This window comes from Zalophus californianus, chromosome 7 (assembly GCF_009762305.2).
Source record: "Zalophus californianus isolate mZalCal1 chromosome 7, mZalCal1.pri.v2, whole genome shotgun sequence".
Classification (NCBI taxonomy): Eukaryota; Metazoa; Chordata; class Mammalia; order Carnivora; family Otariidae; genus Zalophus; species Zalophus californianus.
Window position 1 is genome coordinate 115,169,273 of NC_045601.1, and position 18,488 is coordinate 115,187,760.

General features: G+C 53.1%; 1 protein-coding gene across 8 annotated transcripts in view; it reads right to left on the reverse strand.

Annotated features, from left to right (window-relative positions):
- Positions 1–565: 565 nt before the first annotated feature.
- Positions 566–18,488, reverse strand: part of ZNF76 (zinc finger protein 76) — a 33,458-nt gene continuing 15,535 nt past the window's right edge. For 2 of the 8 annotated variants that reach the window (XM_027603186.2, XM_027603185.2), the window contains exons 2-14: positions 14,909–15,077; positions 10,665–10,745; positions 10,476–10,553; positions 9,210–9,409; positions 6,143–6,259; positions 5,745–5,820; positions 5,069–5,194; positions 4,786–4,965; positions 3,751–3,984; positions 3,493–3,656; positions 2,634–2,798; positions 1,982–2,095; positions 566–1,440 (exon numbers count right to left, since the gene is read on the reverse strand). In XM_027603186.2, the coding sequence (XP_027458987.1) occupies positions 1,336–1,440; positions 1,982–2,095; positions 2,634–2,798; positions 3,493–3,656; positions 3,751–3,984; positions 4,786–4,965; positions 5,069–5,194; positions 5,745–5,820; positions 6,143–6,259; positions 9,210–9,409; positions 10,476–10,553; positions 10,665–10,745; positions 14,909–14,981 (1,713 nt within the window). In that variant the 5' untranslated portion in view covers positions 14,982–15,077 and the 3' untranslated portion in view covers positions 566–1,335. The other 6 variants (XM_027603191.2, XM_027603187.2, XM_027603190.2 and 3 more) reach the window with 6 other exon arrangements.

Sequence of the window (18,488 nt, forward strand, 5' to 3'; positions counted from 1 at the left end):
CTTTGGGATTCCACAGCATGGTCCCTGACACCTCCCTGTGGGCATCTCCAGAGCTGGGACTTCAGCACCAGAGTCATCAGAGACCCTCGCTAACCTTGGCAAGGCACCTCCTACCCCCACTCCTCGGTGGGGCTCTGCCCACTTGGAGCAGCTGACCATGCGCAGAGTGAATGTGGGAAGGGGCTGGGTGCGGAAGGGCTCTATATCACATGAGGTAAGGTAGGAAAAAACACAATTCCTCTAGTCCAAACACCCTGATGCCTGAGATCCAACCAGAGCCTGGAAGCAGGGGTCACCCTGGGCCCGTCTGGCCACCCTGGGGCCCACCTGCTCAGGTGTGGGCAGGAAGTCGCTGGTGGCTCCTCGGGGCTTTTCTTACTCCTGGGCTTCCTCCTCCCCCCCGCCCCCCCTCCCCGTGCCTCTGGTAGGCCAGTCCCACCAGTCTGTCACCGAGGCTCGCTGGGGTCGTGCCGGGGATATGGGGCTAAGAGCCTGATTCGACCAGCCCTGGTATCCTGGGCCCAAAGCCGAAAGGAGGGAGGGAGGGAGGGACCCAGGTGGAAACTTGGAACTTTTATTAAATACTCATTCACCCATTTGCCACCACCAACCAGAGCAAGAAAAAAAATTATCAAAATGGAATTTAAAAAAACAAACAAAAACAAATTAAACCCAGTCCCCAGTATGTACAAGGCCACTCACTGCTTCTCTGCCACAGAGAGGAGAGGGGGCGGCTGGGGGTGGGTGGGGCTGGGCACCTTTTCTCCAGCCACAGGCCCCTGAGCGGTTCTGACCATGGTGGCAGGAAACCCTGCTGCCAAGTGGCCAGGCACCATGGCAGGCTTCCAGGGAGGTGGTTATTGCTGGGAGGAGCAGGGCTGGATCTGCCCTACTCCTACTGGGCTGAAGAGCGGTCGGCCCCGTCCACTGGTGGGCAGTGACCAGTCAGAACAGAGGACCAGTCCCCCCACAGCAGTTCCAATCGCCATCTGAGCGGGGGAGTGGACTGAGGGTAGGAAGCGTGTTCTCTGGAGGGAGGAGAGTGGGCACCCAGCTGATTCTGAGGAGGGGACGCCCCAGTACAGCCTGGTGATCAGCTTGTCCTCTTTAGCTCCTGAGGATGGCACACTCCTCCGAGTCCAGCTGTGCAGCCCTCCTCTGGGGCAGGGCCCCCGTCGTCCCCTTCAGTTAGGCTGTTTTCCTGCCGCCGTCTCTCCCTGGAGACCTCTGTGGCCACCTGCCAAGTGTCGGCCACAGCCCCGGCCCTTGGAGGCAGGGACGCCTGTGTGGCATGGCACCTCCTCCAACGTGGTGTGGAATCCAGCCCCCTGGGACTCAGCAGCCATTCTCTGCCTCTGTGGCCTCCAGGGTCACGGCCCCTTGCTGCATGGCAGCGGTGGCCACGCTGATGGCCTCCTCTAAGGTCTGCTGTTCCTCCAGCTGCGGAGAAGGGGGCAGAGAAGCAAGGAGAGAGTGAGACACTCCCCACCAGATTCTAGTGCTAGCGAGTACGTGGCCTACTGTTCTGAATCCCCTCCATTCGCCCAGTGCCACATACTGAGCACTTAGCGGGGCCCCCACGAACGGCAGCTTCGCTGATAGAGTCCCAGTAAGCTGGCCGTGGCCAGGGAGCCCCAGAATGGTCCAGGGTCAGGGAGAGGGGCTTGTTCACAGAAGGGGAGGACTGGCTGGAGGGGACCTCAGTAATCATCTACTTGAGCCCACTTATTTTCCTGATGAAGAAATGGAGATACAAAGAGACAAAGGGTTTAGACCACCAGATATGTTGCCATCGAAATTATTCTGAAGGCCGGAAGGGGCTTCAGCACTGTTTCCGTCAAGAAAGCGCCTGAGACAGCTGTGTGGATATAGGTGAAATGAGCTTTTTTTTCGGGCTGAGTGGCCTTCTCTTCAAGATCTCGGTCTCCTTCCTCTCCCCTCCTTATTCCTTCCTTTTTCAGGCTCGGGGACCTCCACCCACCTGCACGGCAATGTGTGTGCCGTTGGCTGTGGCCAACAGTGCCACCTGTTGGTGATGAAGGGATGCTACACTTGAGTCGTCGGCCACCACAGCCCCAGAGGTAATGATTGTAACCTGAAATATAAAAGAATGAGATTTTCCAACCCACCTACGTGACTCTCCCTCCCGCCGAGCCAAATAAAAATCCCTTCAAGCAAGGTGTCTGGGAACAAGCCATAAGGGGATGGATAACACCATTATAGGTCAGACTAATTAGCATGGGGCTCGGAGCTTGGTGAGGTGGCATTTTTCTAAGAGCCAACTTAATTTAGGGATTTGGATTCACAGAGGTCAGAACTGTAAAAGGCGCAGAGGTCATTTAATCCCATTTGAAAATGGACTGAAGTCCGTGGAAAAGTGACCTGCCTGTGGCAGCAAAGCAAGTGAGAGGTAGATCAAGATTTAGACACTGTCTCTTGACCCCCAGTGAAACGCTTTTCCAGAGAATGGCTGATGGAGCAGAGGAGCCGTGGGGAAGACGGACCCTTTTTTTGTGGGGGGAATCTTGGTCCCTGTAAGAAGGCTGGCCGAGGTCAGCCTGCACGTTGACACCCACCCCACAAAAAGGAAGTACAAGAGAACAAGAAACCCCAAGCAAACCGCCTGGTCATACGGGCTGCGTCTGGGTGCCATCAGCGCTGACCATGGTGACCGTATGTGTGCCAGATGTGGCCAGGTCATCGTCCTCACTGGGTATGGTGAGGGTGGTGCTGCTGTGCTGGGTCACCATGCTGATAGCACTCCCCAGGGCCTGCAGGTCTTCCGCGGACAGGCTAACCTGCCAACAGGAAGGAAGATGAGCTGGGAGCGCACTGGCAGGTTGTCTGAAAGCCCCTGGGTGGAGGTACCTGTGCTCGCAGACAAGGTTAGCTTCTGGAGAAGCTAGAAGATTTGCTTCATGTCACAGAGGGGGAGGGGGACAGGGACAAGCAAGAAAAACGGGTCTTTGTTTACCCAAAGGAAACACTAGAAGAATTCCGCTGATCACTCCTATTTACCATCACTTTGCCTCGGGGCTCTGTTCCATGCAGTTCGGGGTCTCGACCCAATTTCATCCTCATGTCAACTCCAAAAGACAGAGGTGCACTCGACAGTGGGTGCTGATAAGGGTCTTATCATACTGCTAGCTAGAAACCCCGGGCCTCCAGACCCCCACCATGCTCTGGCCCCCACAACACGCCTCTCTTGAGGACAGCCGAATGTCTCACTCATACGATAGGACCGTCAGCCTCCATGTAAAGAGGGAAGCTACTAACTGTGCTCTAGAAGTTCCAGAGGCTGAGGTGGAAGCACGAGGAGGAGGGGCTGGCTGACAGGACTCGGGACCCTCAGCCTCAGCTGTCTGAGCTCCATGAGGCTAAGAGGAGAACCTGGGTAGGGGGTGGGGCTATCAGAACTTTGGGAGTCCCCAGAGAGAGAGAGGGGACCAGCCACAGCGGCCCACCCGCCGCCCCCCTCCAGGGGGCCTGTACCTGCTGGGCGCCATCCTGAGTGATCAGAGCCACCCGGGGCGCCCCGTCCTCCTCGGTCACCATGGTCACTTGGGCTGGGATGTCATCGCCCTCTTCCTTCACCTCGGAGAGGTAGGCAACACGGGGGCGTTTGGGCGGCGGGCTCTCCCCGGTGGCGCAGGCAGCTGGGAGAGGAGAGCCCGAGCTGACACCTGCCACCGGCGGGCCACGGGGAGGCCTGGCCCGGCCCCGCTCTCACCTCCTGCCCGTAGCCCTCACCGTCGAGCTGCTGCTGCTCGTACAGGGCCTGCTCGCTCTCCTCCGTGGCCTCCAGCTCGCCGTGGGCGCTGCGCTTGTGCATGGCCAGAGTGGAGGTCTGCCGGTAGGTCTTGCCGCACGCGCTGCAGGTGTACGGCTTGCAGTGCGTGTGCACCACATGGTGCTTGTACAGGCTCGAGTACTCGGTGAAGCGCTTCCCACAGCCTGGGACCGTGCAAACGTATGGCTTCTCCCCTGGGGACACTGGGCTGTGAGGGGGGCGGGAACTGGGGCTGGCAAGGGGAAAACTAAGGGGCCGGGGGCGGGAGACGGGGATTGGTGAAGGGAGACCTGGGGGGTTGGGGGGGGAGGGAGAGGGACTGAGACCTGGGACTCTCAACAGACACAGCTGGGGGTGACGGCCAACAGAACAGAGGGGGCAGGAGTGTGGGACAGCTGAGCCTGGAGGGAAGGCTGGGGCGAGTGAAGGGACTGGTTGGGAGGACACGGGGGCGGGCTCGTAAAGGTGACTGTTGTGAACAGGAGAGGCAGGAGACAGAGAGGGATGACTGACATAGCGGGGGTGACGGGGGAGGGAAGGGACACATATGCCGAGAGAGGACACAGAAGGCTGGATGAGGGATATGACACTGGGGAGGGCGAGGATACACAGCAGTCATACGGGCTGTGGAGGAGGTGAGGAGCTAAGGGTGACACTTCACTCTTTTCCCATCACGCCTGACCCTGGCCTTTTCCCGGGAGCTCGGCTGGAAGGGGAAAATTCAGGGTGGGTGTAAGGAGGTGGCAGGGAGCTTGAGAGGGCCAGCGGGACCTGTCGGACGGGACCTCACTGGCAAGGGAGGGACCGCTCGCTGCAAGTGAGACAGAGGTTCTGGCCGGAACCACAGAGCCCCCTCTCCCCGCCCACAGGCCAGCCTGCAATGGCCAGCAGAAGGGCTCGGGGCTCGGAGTCGAGAACGTGTCTCAGGTCAGAAGCCTAGGGTCGAGAGGGCTGGGGCCTCAGAAGGGGTGCTTCTCGCATGCCGGCTGGCCCACCTGTGTGGATGCGCACGTGATTCTTGTAGTTGGTGGCGCTGGTGAAGCCGCGGCCACAGTGGGGCTCGGGGCAGGTGTAGGGCCGCTCGCCTGTGTGGGTGCGCACGTGTACCTTGCGGATATTAGATGTGGTGAAGGAGCGGCCGCAGCCCTCGAAGGGGCACCGGAACGGGCGCTCACCTGTGGAGATGGGGTGTGTGGGGTGGGCTGGTTCAGGAAAGGGGGGTCATGCCAGAGTAAGGAGCTCCAGGTCGCAGCATGAACGGGGCAGGGCCCAGCCTACCGGTGTGGGTCCGGACGTGCTTCTGCAGGTCTCCTGAGGTCTTGAAGGCCTTGCTGCACAGCTCCTCTGGGCACTTATATGGCTTTTCACCGGTGTGGGTGCGCACATGGCTCTTCAGCCCGTATCCTGTCCGCAGGTGGGAGGGAGGGATGAGAAGAGCACTCCGGGGAATCTCATCCCCCACTGCCTCATTATCCTAATTCAGAGGCTCTCCATCTTCGGGTGGGCTCTGTGAGGCTCCACGGCTCCTCAGGCACAAGAAACCTGTGTCTGCCTTTATCCCTACCCAGCCCGGGCAGGTCAGAGGGGCTGGAAAAGCCCACACTGCTCTCCTCCCCTCTCCAGGGGCGGCCGGTGCCATTCCAGAACATGAGTCTGAGAGCCATGGCTAGAGGTTTCCGAAGGGAAATGGAGCCGAGAGAGACGCAATGGCCCAAATACCCCACAGCTGATGCAGGAGGCGGGGCCTCTCTACCAAGCCCCCAGCTCCCTTTGCGAGTCTGGATTATGCTGCCCCCACTTCCGTAACAGGGTTTCCTCCAGAGATGGCGTCCTGCAAGTCAGAGCGCTCGGACAGCAGTTTCTCCGGGAAGGCAGGAAATTCCCAAAGTGAATCTAGAACTCTCTGCCCTCAGTTGGAAGCAGTCCATCTTTAGTCTTCTTCTAGGTAGGTTACCTGTGGCAAAGGCCTTTCCGCAGCTGGGGAAATCACACCTGTACGGACGGTCACCCGTATGAGCTCTTTCATGCACCTGTGAGGACAAGCAACCACAGGACTCAGAGGGACCGGGGTATGGAGGGCCTCTTCGGTTGTCTTTAGGGCTCAGAGTACCAGCACTGGCCACCTCCTTTATCCTGCCTCTTTAGCTGAGAAGCCACCTCCTCCAGAGGGCCCTCCCTGATTCTCTTCCTTCCTGCACTCTTCACGTGTGTCACAGGCCCTGGGCTGACATTTTGGTACACTCATCTCTTCCTGTCAGTAGGGCAGGGACTGGTTCTAGTCAAAGCGGGAAGGTAGAATTACAGCCTCGTGAGGAAAACAGTAAGGCTGAAAGGTGCACGTGACGACCTTACCTTTAAGTGATGAGCAGTGGTGTAGAGACGCCCACAGCCTTTGTAGCCACAGCGGAATGCCCTGTCCCCAACCTGCTGTCCTTTGCCGTTATGGGGAGCCTGGCTGTCATGCAGGACCTGAGGAAAAAAAATCTTGAGGTTCCTATCTGTATCCTCCTCAGTGACAAGAGAGAAGAGGTGGAATACAGGCAGCTTAAGACCTAACACACAGGGTGAAACCTGCCAGGGGGAGAAGGGCAACCGGGGGAGACAGACCGAGACAGACAGGAAACAGGCACCGAAGCACTCTGCAGGAGAAACAGGGCTGGCATGTGCAGCCCCCACCCACCTGTCACGGATAGAGGGAGGACTCAATGTCACAGGGGCTGTGACAGCTATGGAAGAAAGGCCATCTCCCAGACAGCTAGGTCAGGCTGCTGAGAGCCAGTACCTCCACTTTTTTTTTAAACTTTAAAAAAATTGTTTACTTATTTATGAGGCATGGGGGGAGAGCATGCAAGGAGCACGGTGGGGGGCGAGGGGAGAGGGAGAGAGAATCTTAAGCAGACTCCGTGCTGAGCGTGGAGCCCAACATGGGGCTCCATCTCAGGACGCTGAGATCACGACCTGAGCCGAAACCAAGAGTCGGGCACTCAACCAACTGGGCCACCCAGGTACTCCTTAAGATTTTATTTTTAAGTAATCTCTACACCTAGTATGGGACTTGAAACCACAACCCCAAGATCAAGAGTCCCCCGTTCCACTGACTGAGCCAGCCAAGCCCCCCAGCAACCCCCACTTTTTTTTTTAAAGATTTTTATTTATTTATTTGACAGACACAGCGAGAGAGGAAACACAAGCAGGGGGAGTGGGAGAGGGAGAAAAGCAGGCTTCTAGTCTGACCTTGAGTGAGTCATTCTGCTCCCAGGCCTTAGCTTGTGCCTCTGAGAGGATGAGACAGGACTAGATGACCTCAGAGGTCACTTCCAACCCTCGATTCCCCCGAGAGCCAGTGAGGCAGGGGAATGAAATCCGAACACCTGAGTGGGTTAGCCCGCCAAGCAGGCCTGGCCAGAGAGCACAATGCAGGGCTCGATCCCAGGATCCTGGGGCCATGACCTAAGCTGAAGGCAGACGCTTAACGACTGAGCCACCCAGGCGCCCCCACCAGCAACCCCCACTTTTGACCACACGCACCTAGGAGGCCACAGCTCTGGACGCCGTTATCCTCTTATGGGAGGAGACCCCTCCCTCCTTGTGGGAAACCTATGCTTAGCAGGGGCATTAACAAAGGGGCTTGCTGTGGGGATACGCTCACCTGGGTTTACCAGGGTGAGGTACAAGCAGCAAACCACAGAAACACCCAGGGCAGGGGCCTGCAGGTGCTCACCAGAAGTTTCAGCTCTAACCACAGCACCCAGCTGACTGACCAGTCCCCCCCTACCCTGTCATCTCTCTTGGGAACATTGCTGGAGCCACCCGCTTCCCACCTGTCCCGGGCTTCAGGGAGCCCTTACTGCTCTTCCGCTTTCCTGAGCAGGGTCCTGTTGGGACTGTCCCTTAGTCTTTGTTTCTGGGACACTTTGGCCTTCCCAGAAGCTCCTGAGAGTGCCTGGGTGGCTCAGTTGGTTGAGCGACTACCTTCAGCTCCGGTCATGATCCCAGGGTCCTGGGATCGAGTCCCACATCGGGCTCCCCTTGCTTTGCGGGGAGCCTGCTTCTCCCTCTGCCTCTGCCTGCCACTCCCCCTGCTTGTGCTCTCTGTCAAATAAATAAATAAAATCTTAAAAAAAAAAAAAAAGAAGCTCCTGAAACAGAAGTCTGGAAGGCACGGGGCATAGGAAATGAATTGGTGAGACCAAATTCATGGCAAGGTCTGTCTAGTCAGCTCCAGTTCAGGGAGTCAAGCAGCTGACAAAATTCCACAGACACTTAAACAGCTGGTGAATGGCGGGGCAGTGTCATAAGTGGCCAGGCCTGCTTGGCGGGCTAACCCACTCAGGTGTTCGGATTTCATTCCCCTGCCTCACTGGCTCTCGGGGGAATCGAGGGTTGGGAGTGACCTCTGAGGTCATCTAGTCCTGTCTCATCCTCTCAGACGCACGAGCTAAGGCCTGGGAGCAGAATGACTCACTCAAGGTCAGACTAGGTGGTGGCAGAATCAGCACGGACCTCAGGGCTCATGATCCAAAGCCCAGTTGTCTTTCCCTAACAGCAGCAAGTCGCAAATATGGCTTCTAAAATACACCGCAGGGAATGGAGGGAGTGGGCAAAGTCCAAAGCACTCTGCTATCAAGTTTTGTGCTTCATGTTGGAAAGACATGAGAGTTTCCTCTTCTTCTCCGATACTGCCACATAGTCTTATTATAAAAACAAGCTCCCCGTCCCCAAATTTTGGGTAACATTAGTGCCCCAGGGAGCCCTGCCACGTCCACCCTGAGGCTCTGCAGTTCACCCCAGGGAGGGGGCCTCCCGGTATGGCATGCTCACAGATCTCAGTGCCCATGTCCCCCGTGGGCGGGACCGCCACTCTGGCAGAGAGCGTGCCACCTGACACGGGGGAGAGCCCTGATCTTCCTCTTGCAGCTGAGCTACTGTGCGGGCCCCATGTCCCGAGAAGCCCAGCTGCTCTGCTGCATCTGCCCTCATCACTGCCTACTGAGGTTATTCCCCCAAATGACTACATGAGTTGCAGAGAAGAAATAAATACGAGACCGGCTGACCTCGGTGGCCCAGAAAACTAATAAAAGTCACTGGCAAGGGCTTTCTCAGACAGCACAGAGGATTATTATAACAACAGCCCAAGTGCAGCAGGCTCTAAGTCACCACGGTACAGATGTCACCGTTCTTTGAAGCTGCCTTCCCTTGGCCGAGACGGCATAAACTAGGGGGAGCGTCACCAGCTGTCGGTGGCCCCAGCCACGCTGTCAGGCACGCTGTGGACAGATGCGTCGGGGGAGCCGGGGTGGAGGGGCAAGATGGGGAGTAGCTCGGGCCAGGCCCGAGCACAGGACGGCCCTTGTCCCCTAGAGTGGTGGTGGTCTGGGCCGAGGGAGCGGACGGGCCGCGTCAGGCTCCGCAGGCTCACCTTGCTGGCATACTGCTCCAGGGCCACCACTGTGTCTGCGCTGAAGCCCTCATCATCCTCCGCGGCCAGGTCCTCCAAGCCCACCTCTGTCTGCACGGCCAGGATGGCGCTGTCTGGCGGCACAGCCACGGGGTGGTGAATGTAGGCAGTGGAACCGTCTTCCAGCTGGACGGCTTCCAGGGCACTGGGGTCATAGCCCTCTGTGGGGAACACGCAGTTAGTCCCGAGGCCGCACGAGGGCAAGGGATGCGGCAGGGACCCTGGCTTTAAGGTAACGAGAGCTACATATACCAAGGAAGGTTTCGGCATCTTCTGGTCCCTCCCCTTGGTGATTCACCCTGGCTGGCCCTTCTTCTGGGGCCAGCTCTCCGGAGGACAAGGTCTCCTATGGAGCTCTGACTGGGAATTGGCCTTAGATGACCACAAGGACCTCCTAACTGGTAGCCCTTTAATTCCCTCCAGGCTGCACAGCATCCAAAAGGATCTTTGCAGGACACATGGGAGATCATGTTATCTGATGGTTCCACTGCTTCCCACTGGTCTCAGGATAAAGACCAACAACCAAACCTTGAGACTCGAGCCCCAGGGCTCTGGCCCCTGCCTCTCTTACCTACCTATCTTGTCCCCTCCCCCACCCCCCGCCCCGTTCTGGCTCATAGCACTTCCCTGCAATATGCCATTCTTCCTCCTCCCATCTCTGAGCCTCACATGCTGTTCCTGCTGTTCCCTGCCGTCCCTCTTCTTCCAGCTGAGTCTACCCTTCAGCTCTCAGCCTGAGCATCACTTCCAAGGAGAAGCCCTCCCTGTGCTGGATCTCCGCTCATGATGATGAGTTCATCGGCGACCGTTCATCTCGCTCCTGTCCCCCGCTGGCCTCTGGAAGAGCAGGGACCATGCCTGCCTCCGTCCCCGCTTGTACACTCCAAACCTAGTGCAATGCCTGGCATGCAGTAGCTGCGCAAGAAACTACTTGTAGAAGGGATAAACTGTTGTTCCTCAGGACTTAGACGTCCTCGGGTCCTATTTAAAGCCCTAAGACTTTGTAGCTGTGGTAGAGACAAAGCCACCATCAAGGCCCGTGCTGTTGAGCTCAGGGGCTCAGTTTCCTGGAGGCAGGAACTGCCGCTCTGATGGTGGGCACCGAGGAAGGGAGGCGAGCCTGATAATCCAGGTAAGCTTGGGCGCTACAGCTCCCATGGCTATGCCCCAACCTCTGCCAGTTCTGCCTCCCTTCCGTCCCACCAGTCGTGAGGACCGTGACCCCACCTTTGGGTGTGCGGTGTATGTAGGCCATGCTGCCATCTTCCAGCTGTATAGGCTGTCCATCCTCAAAGGAGAGAGGCTCTGTAGGGAGAGCAATGCTTGCCTTTCTCTGGAGCTCGATGCCATCCCACCCCTCCCTCGGTGGGAGCTGCCTGGACTCCATGAGGCTGGGGTGTCTTGGGGTGCTCTCACCTTTCTGCACCGTCACTTGGTGAATGTATGCAGTGGTCCCGTCCTCGAGCTGGATCACTTGCCCTTCAAGCAGCTTCTCTCCTGTGAAGGTGGAAATGGGGAGAAGCAGGGCAGGCCCGGAAGAGGGCCAAGGGACACCTGCCTGCTTCTCGAAGAGGCCTGTTTGAGGCACAGTTTGCATGTCTAAGCACAGGTGACATGCTCCATGTCCCCTGCTCCCTGCCTCTCTGGGCCTGGGCCTCAATGCTACTGGGTGTGAAGACATCCCACCATGAGGAACCCGACAGCCCCCAACAGATTCCCTTCCTCTACTCAAGGGGGAGCAACTTCATTTATTATTCCATACATGCCCAGTAAAGTAGGGACTTCCAGCCTAACGGTAAGCTGCCTAGACTGATCTAAATAGAGAACAAAGAATGCCCTGAAACCTGGAAAGACCTCAGTGGGTCAAAAATCAGCACTCTAACTGAACTAACAAATCGAAATACATTCCTTGTCTCCCACTGTGCAGTACACCCAGAACCAGACCTTCTAAGGCAGAATAGCTCAGTGGTTAAAAGCAAGTGGCTCTGGAACTGTCCAGGCATCCTGGGTTTGAATTTCAGCTCTACCTCTTACTAGCTGTGTGTTCTCAGCAGTTTATTTAACCTCTCTATGCCTCAGGTTCCTCCTCTTAAAAAGAGGATTAAAAACTGTGTCTTTGTCACTGGGTTGCTGTGAAGGTTAAATGAATTAACGAATGTAAAACAATGCCAGGAGTGTGGGTAGTCAGCCCTCAAAAAGCCTTAGCTTTTTTTTTTTTTTTTAATTATTTGGAGAGAGAGCGAGCGGCAGGGAGAGGCTGAGAGAGAGGGAGAGAGAGAAACTTTAGCAGACTTCTGTCTGAGCGTGGAGCCCAAAGTGGGGCTTGATCCCACAACCCTGAAATGACGACCTGAGCCAAAACCAAGAGTCAGATGCCCAACCGACTGTGCGCCCCCAGGCGCCCCAAGCCTTAGCTCTTATCATCATAAGCCCGATCTAAGCATTTTAGAAGAGAAAAGAAAGCAACAGGGAGCTAATGTGAACGCAACTGCTGAGCTATTGTGTCTCTTCTAGGCCTTGTTCCACTGCTGCTGTGGGGGCTGTCTCCTTCATTCACCTGACATTTTCATTTCAATTTTCTAATTAAAAGATGACTCACCCAAGGCAACAAGCAAGCAGTATAAAACGTAACAAGACTCCAGAGTTCCTGAGATATTACCCTTCCTTTACCTCAGATCCTTACCGGGAAGCACTTTTTTTTTTTTTTAAGATTTCATTTATTTATTTATCTTTAGAGATGGTGGCGGGGGAGGGGGCTCACTGGGAAGCACTTCTAAGAGCAACAGGCTCTTTGGTTTAGAATTAGGATTAGACAGGGACGCCTGGGTGGCTGAGTCGGTTAATTGTCTGCCTTCGGCTCAGGTCATGATCCTGGGGTCCTGAGATCGAGTCCTGCATCGGGCTCCCTCCTCAGCGGGAAGCCTGTTTCTCCCTCTGCCACTCACCCTGCTTGTGCTCTCTCTCTATGACAAATAAATAAATTTAAAAAAACAATCTTTGTAGAATTAGGATTCGACAGGCCTCTCCTCATGTCCAATGAGTTTCCCAGGGGATGAGAGGGAACGAAGCGAGAAAAGTAAGAAGGGAGAGGGAAGAGCTCGTGACAAGTGGTTTGCTTACTCCTTTCTTCATGAGTTTCGGGTTTAGGAATTTGAACTCTTATGATGGGGGGAAAAGACCAGGCAGCTGCTTCCGGCCTAACTCTGCTATCTTCCCCTCAGAAGAATCCTCAAACTCGCCTCCACACCGAGTCTTCTCGGGTCAGGAGCCCACAGTTCGACAACCCAGGCGAAGCCAGGTGAGGTAGACAGAGGTAAGTAGGAGAAAGGCAGTCAGATGAGGGAGCGGGACCCCCTTACCGCCTCCCATCAGCAAGCCACGGGCTTCCCTGCATTTAACGCCTTATCTGCCGCGGCCAGGGCACCGCACTTGGGGTTCCAAGAGCAGGGGCAGACTTCTGCTAGCACAGCGGCTATTGCTTCGAGGCACGAGACCATAGGTTGAGAAGAGTTACTTGGGACAAGATTTCAACCTAGAATCACCTCGCACACCAGAGACGACAATGCGGAGGGCCGGGTGGGGACGTCAGCGGACTGACACGGCCCTCATGTCCCATGATGGAGAGGGGGCCGTATGTTCCCGTTTGCCCCGAAAGGTCCCAGTGCATTTTTATTCACAGCACACTCTTCCACTCTCAGAAGTGCTGGGCTTGAAGAACATGTTTTACGCTTACCCTGATGATAGACAAAGCTCATAAACTGTTAGGGCTGCCTGCTGCCTAAGCTGGCCCCAGAGAGAGCTGGCCGCTGACAAGGACGAAAGTGCCCTGGTCAAGAGCTGCAGAGGAGCTCGCCAGGGGGAGTGTGGTCCTGGTTCCCGAAGGCCAGCTTTCCCCTCAGAAGTGTGAAATCGGTTGTGTGTGAGTCTGTGCGTGCACACGCTGCAGCGCCATGCAGGAGCCAGAGAACAGCGACGTGACAGAGACAGGAACGGGGAGGTGGGCGAGGCAAGGAGACCCACACATAAAAGGGGAAGACATAAGAGAAGAGGGTGGCTTTCTCAGGCCAAGCGTGGCCACTTGCTTTTTATTCACCCACTTGACCATTAATTCACAGCAGAAGACCGAGGCACGGGAAGTAACTGGGTCCAGGGAGCAGACACAGCCATTTTTCCAGGCTTCCTAAGTTCTTCCATCTCATTCTGCTGTGACTGCAGCAGAGGGGAAGACCTGTGATGGGGAGTCTGCCAACAGAGAGTTTCAGGCTTCAAAGGTATTCCAGAGAAGTTCCGCTCTCAGGCAGACGAAGCCAACCAGGCCCAGACATCATAGACAGCTCTTGACAAAAAACCTTTCCAGAAGGCAACCCTCCCAGCCAACACTGTCATATGGAAAGAGCTTACTGAGGAGATTAAGGGGCCTCTTTGTCGTCATCAGGAAGCAGACAATTTAAAATAAAATCAACAAACAATTTCTCTGGGGAACCGAAATACACTTTCACAATGTGTTGACAATGAAGGCGGGCAATGTTGCAATGATAGTGCATTCACGAGGATGGTGGAGCACACAGAGTCCAGAAGAGGCAAAATAAAGAGCAGGAGCGAGGCGATGTTTGCCCAGTGCTGTCCAAGGAAGACAGGCAGGCCATCTGGCATGCCTGAGAATGCTGGTGAGAAAGGAGGCTGTCACAGCGGTGAGTGTCCCTGGCCGGAAGGCCCTGTCCTTCAGTGACACTCAGTTCTGACTCCACGCCCACCTTGATTTTAAGTTTCTTGAGAATGGAATTTCAGGTGACTCCAAATTTCAGGTAAACAGCAAACTCTTTTTCAGGACTTGGTGCTACTATTTTACTACTTTTATTTTATTTTCTTAAGATTTTATTTATTTATTTGAGAGAGAAAGAGAGAGAGCACATGAGCAGGGGCAGAGGGAAAGGGAGAAGCAAACTCCTCACTGAGCAGGGAGCCCAATGTGGGGGCTTGATCCCAGGACACCCGGATCACGACCTGAGCCTAAGGCAGACGCTTAACTGACTGAGTCACCCAGGTGCCCCATTATTTTACTATTTTTAGTGTTTAATCCCATGTTTATACTTATCTATCCCATGTGGTATTTGGGACATACTTTACTACAAAATTATTCACTGCCTATCTGCAATTCAATTTTTTTTTCCAATTCAAATTTAACTGTATACCCTGTATTTTTATTCCTGGCAACCTTAGTGGGGCCTAAGGCATGAGATCTCTGCTTGGGTGTCCCCCTCTGTACATGGCTTAACTTACTTGAAAGTTTCTAGAGAGCCCTGAGAAACTGGACTTATTTGAATTATTTGAAAAGCAGGAAGACATATAACGAGCACAGTGTTCATTCATGTCCAGAAATATTTATGAACTACTTACCACATGTAAGGAATTCTGCCTTTCAGAGGTCTTGGTTCCTCCAGCTGGGCTAGTCTGATTTTCTAGGCTGGCCTGCCTCGATGGCATTTTCTTTTAAAGAGTTCCTGTTTTGTCAATGACCTCAAGAAATTCTCATGCCGAGTAAGTTGTGGCATGCAAGCGGGAGTGCACAGTGGTGGTGGTGGTGAGACTCTGAGAAGGGGACACTCCTCTCCAGAGGCTGGGGGACAGGGTGAGATTCTGGGGTACCTGGAAATACTCACCTTTGACAGCTTGCTGGACATAGGCCGTCGTCCCATCACTGAGGGTCACCGTTTGCAGCCCCAAGCTCTCCATGGCAAACTGCTACTCGTACACTCAGACATGAAGTTGGCTTCTGGCCAGCACCAAGAGCCACCGCTGAGGTCAGAGATTTCCTTCTGGGTCACAAGTCTGAGAAAATGGACAGTGTCACATTATGAGTTGCACAGCTTTCTCCTGCTACAAGGACACATAAGGAAAGAGTGAATGAGGCCAACTAAGAAGAAAAAGAGATGAATTCTTCCAAGTATAGAACTATGCTGGCTTTTGTGAAGGTTCACAATATAAATACTGAAGAATTCTAAAAGTTGAGCATACAACAGAGGCACGCCAGCCAAACGGGTTGTAAAGTAACATTCATTGATCAAAACCCACTTTTAAACTCGCTCTCCTGGGGCGCCTGGGTGGCTCAGTTGGTTAAGTGTCTGCCTTTGGCTCAGGTCATGATCCAGGGGTCCTGGGATCGAGCCCCGCATCGGGCTCCCTGCTCAGCGGGGAGCCTGCTTCTCCCTCTCCCTCCGCCCCTCCCCAGCTCATGCTCGCTCTCTCTCTCTAATAAATAAATAAAATCCTTAAACTCACTGTCCTTAGGAGGAAGCCCCGTTAAAGGCAGGCTGCCAGCCCCAGTGCTGCTGGTTCTAGGGAGCACACATCACACCTCTACACATTCCCACAGCTCTCCTATGCTCGGATCGATCCATCCACTGGCCTTGTTGAGTATCGTCAGTGAACATCCCACAGGCATCACAAACAGAATGAGGCCCCAACAGAACTCACCATGTGCTCCCCAGAACTCTTCTCTTCCAGTATCCCCCATCCCTGGGCTAGCATTTCCAGCCACCCAGAATTGGTGGGGTCATCCTTGATTCCTTCTTTGTCCTCAAAAGTCTAGATACACCACTATCTGACACCATACACAAAAATTAACTCAAAAGGGATTAAAGACTTGAATGTAAGACCTGAAACCATAGAACTCCTAGAAGAAAACATAGGTGGTAAGCTCCCTGACATGGTCTTGGCTATAATTTTTTGGATTTGACACCAAAAGCAAAGGAAACAAAAGCGAAAATAAACAAGTGGGACTACATCAAACTAAAAAAGTTCCTTCACGGCGAAGGAAACCATCAACAAAATGAAAAGGCAACCTACAGAAAGGGAGAAATATCTGCAAATCACATATCTGATAAGGGGTTAATATCCAAAAGATACGAAGAGCTCATACAACTTAATAGCAAATACCCGAAACAATTCAATTAAAAACCAGGCAGAGGATCTGAATCAACATTTTCCAAAGAAGACATCCAAATGGCCAACAGGTACATGAAAAGATGCTCAACATCCCTAATCATGAGAGAAATGCAAATCAAAGCCACAATGAGATATCACCTGTTAGAATGGCTATTATCAAAAAGACGCAAAATAGCAACCGTTGGGGAGGATGTGGAGAAAAGGGAACCCTTGTGCACTGTTGGCGGGAATGGAAATTGGTGTAAATTGGAAAACAGTATGGAGGTTCCTCAAAAAATTAAAAATAAAACTACCATATATGATCCAGCAGTACCACTTCTGGGTATTTGTCCAAAGAAAATAAAAACACTGACTTGAAAAAATATACACATTCAGCATTATTTACAACAGCCAAGAGATGGAAAACTTAAGTGTCCATGGATGGATGAATGGATAAAGAAACTGTGGTGCATATATACAACAGGATATTATTTCGCCATAAAAAAAGGAAATTTTGCCATCTGTGACAACACGGATGGACATAGATGGTATTATGCTAAGTGAAATAAGTCAAAAACAAATACCATATGATCTCACTCATGAATGGCATATAAAAACACCCAAACTCATAGATACAGAGAACAGATTGGTGGTTGCCAGAGGCAGGGGTTAGGGGTAGGCAAAATGGGTTAAGAGAGTCAAAAGGTACAAACTTGCAGTTATAAAATAAGTAAGTCATGGGGATGTAATGTACAGCATGGGGACTATAGTTAATAATACCGAACTGCATATTTGGCAGTTGCTAGGAGAATAAATCTGAAAAGTTCTCAACATAAGAAAACAATCTGTAATCATGTAGGGCGATGGATATTAACTAACTGTGGTGATCATTTTGAAATACATACAAACATTAAGTCATGATGTTGTATATCTAAAACTTTAATATTGTACATCAATTATACCTCAACTAGAAACAATTTTTAAAAACTTAAGGAGTCTATGTACCTATTTCGGATATCACCTCTCACATCTTAACTACTATAAGAGCCTACTAATGTATGTCCTCAAATAAGCTCTTGCCTGTTTCCTAGGCATTTTGTAATATTGTGTCAGACTTTAAAAAAAAACTTCAGGCTCACATGAGTGGCTCAGTGAGTTAAGCATCTGCCTTCCACTTAGGTTGTGATCTTGGCGGGGGCGGGGGGAGGCGAGGTGGCTAGGATGGAACCCCATGTCAGGTTCCCTGCTCAGCAGGGAGTCTGCTTCTCCCTCTCCCCACCCCCCTCCCCCACTCATGCTCTGTCTCCCTCAAATAAATAGAATCTTTGGGGGAAAAAAAAAGTACAAACGTAAATCCACTACTTCTTTGATCAAAACGCTTCAAAAGCTTCCTATGGCCCTTGGACTCCACCTTGCAGGCAAGGCTGGGAGCTGTTATAAATCCCTGCAGCCCTTGGCTCTACCTCTTCCTAGCACTCACACACCTAGTCACCTACTTCAGGACTTATCACTGCCTCTTTCACATTTGTTGCCCACACAGGACTTTGGGCTCCAGCCTGGTTTCTGGTTCACTGTGGGCTCTCTGCAAATCCTTGTGGAGTGACTCACCGGGTCCTTGTGGGCAAGGAGGGAGGTGCTGGAGCAGCCTGCTGGCAAACTTCCTTTGCATTGGTGATCAGCCTACGTGAGCCAGAGCCCATAGCTGTGAAGTCTTGTATCTGGGTTTAGCAGTTACGATTCTCACTGCCCGTCCACAGAATTCCCCTGGACTTAGGACCTGGACTGCCTACTTGGTACTCACTATCTGCCAACTGATCTTCTCAATCAGTGCTCCCCAAACTGTTTTCATGTCCGGGCACCCAAAGAGAAGGATGTTTGTACGTAGCAGACGGCTTCTCCTTGAAGCCAGGAGCAACCAGCTGGGGCTCTGGCAGCCCCAAGGGCTGAGCGGGTCAATATCTTTTACATAACTATAGGCCACTTGTGACACACTGGTTGGGATGTTCTACTTTAGACTTGGCATCCCCATTAGAATTATTCATTCATTCTGCCCATAACCATTTACTGAATGGGCTAAGCTACTACTAGCAGTTAATAGTGAACAGTGCTGTAAAGGAACAGTGTACTAGGCATTTTATACATAGTAACTCATTTAATCCTCACAATGATCCTATAATTAAATACTGTTATTATCCTCATTTTATAGTTGAGGGAATTGAAGCCCGAGACACTAAGTAACTTGACTCAAGGCTGTACAGCTAGTAAGTGGGAGAGGAGGATTTTGAATCCAGGACATCTGGCTCCAGAGTATGCTCT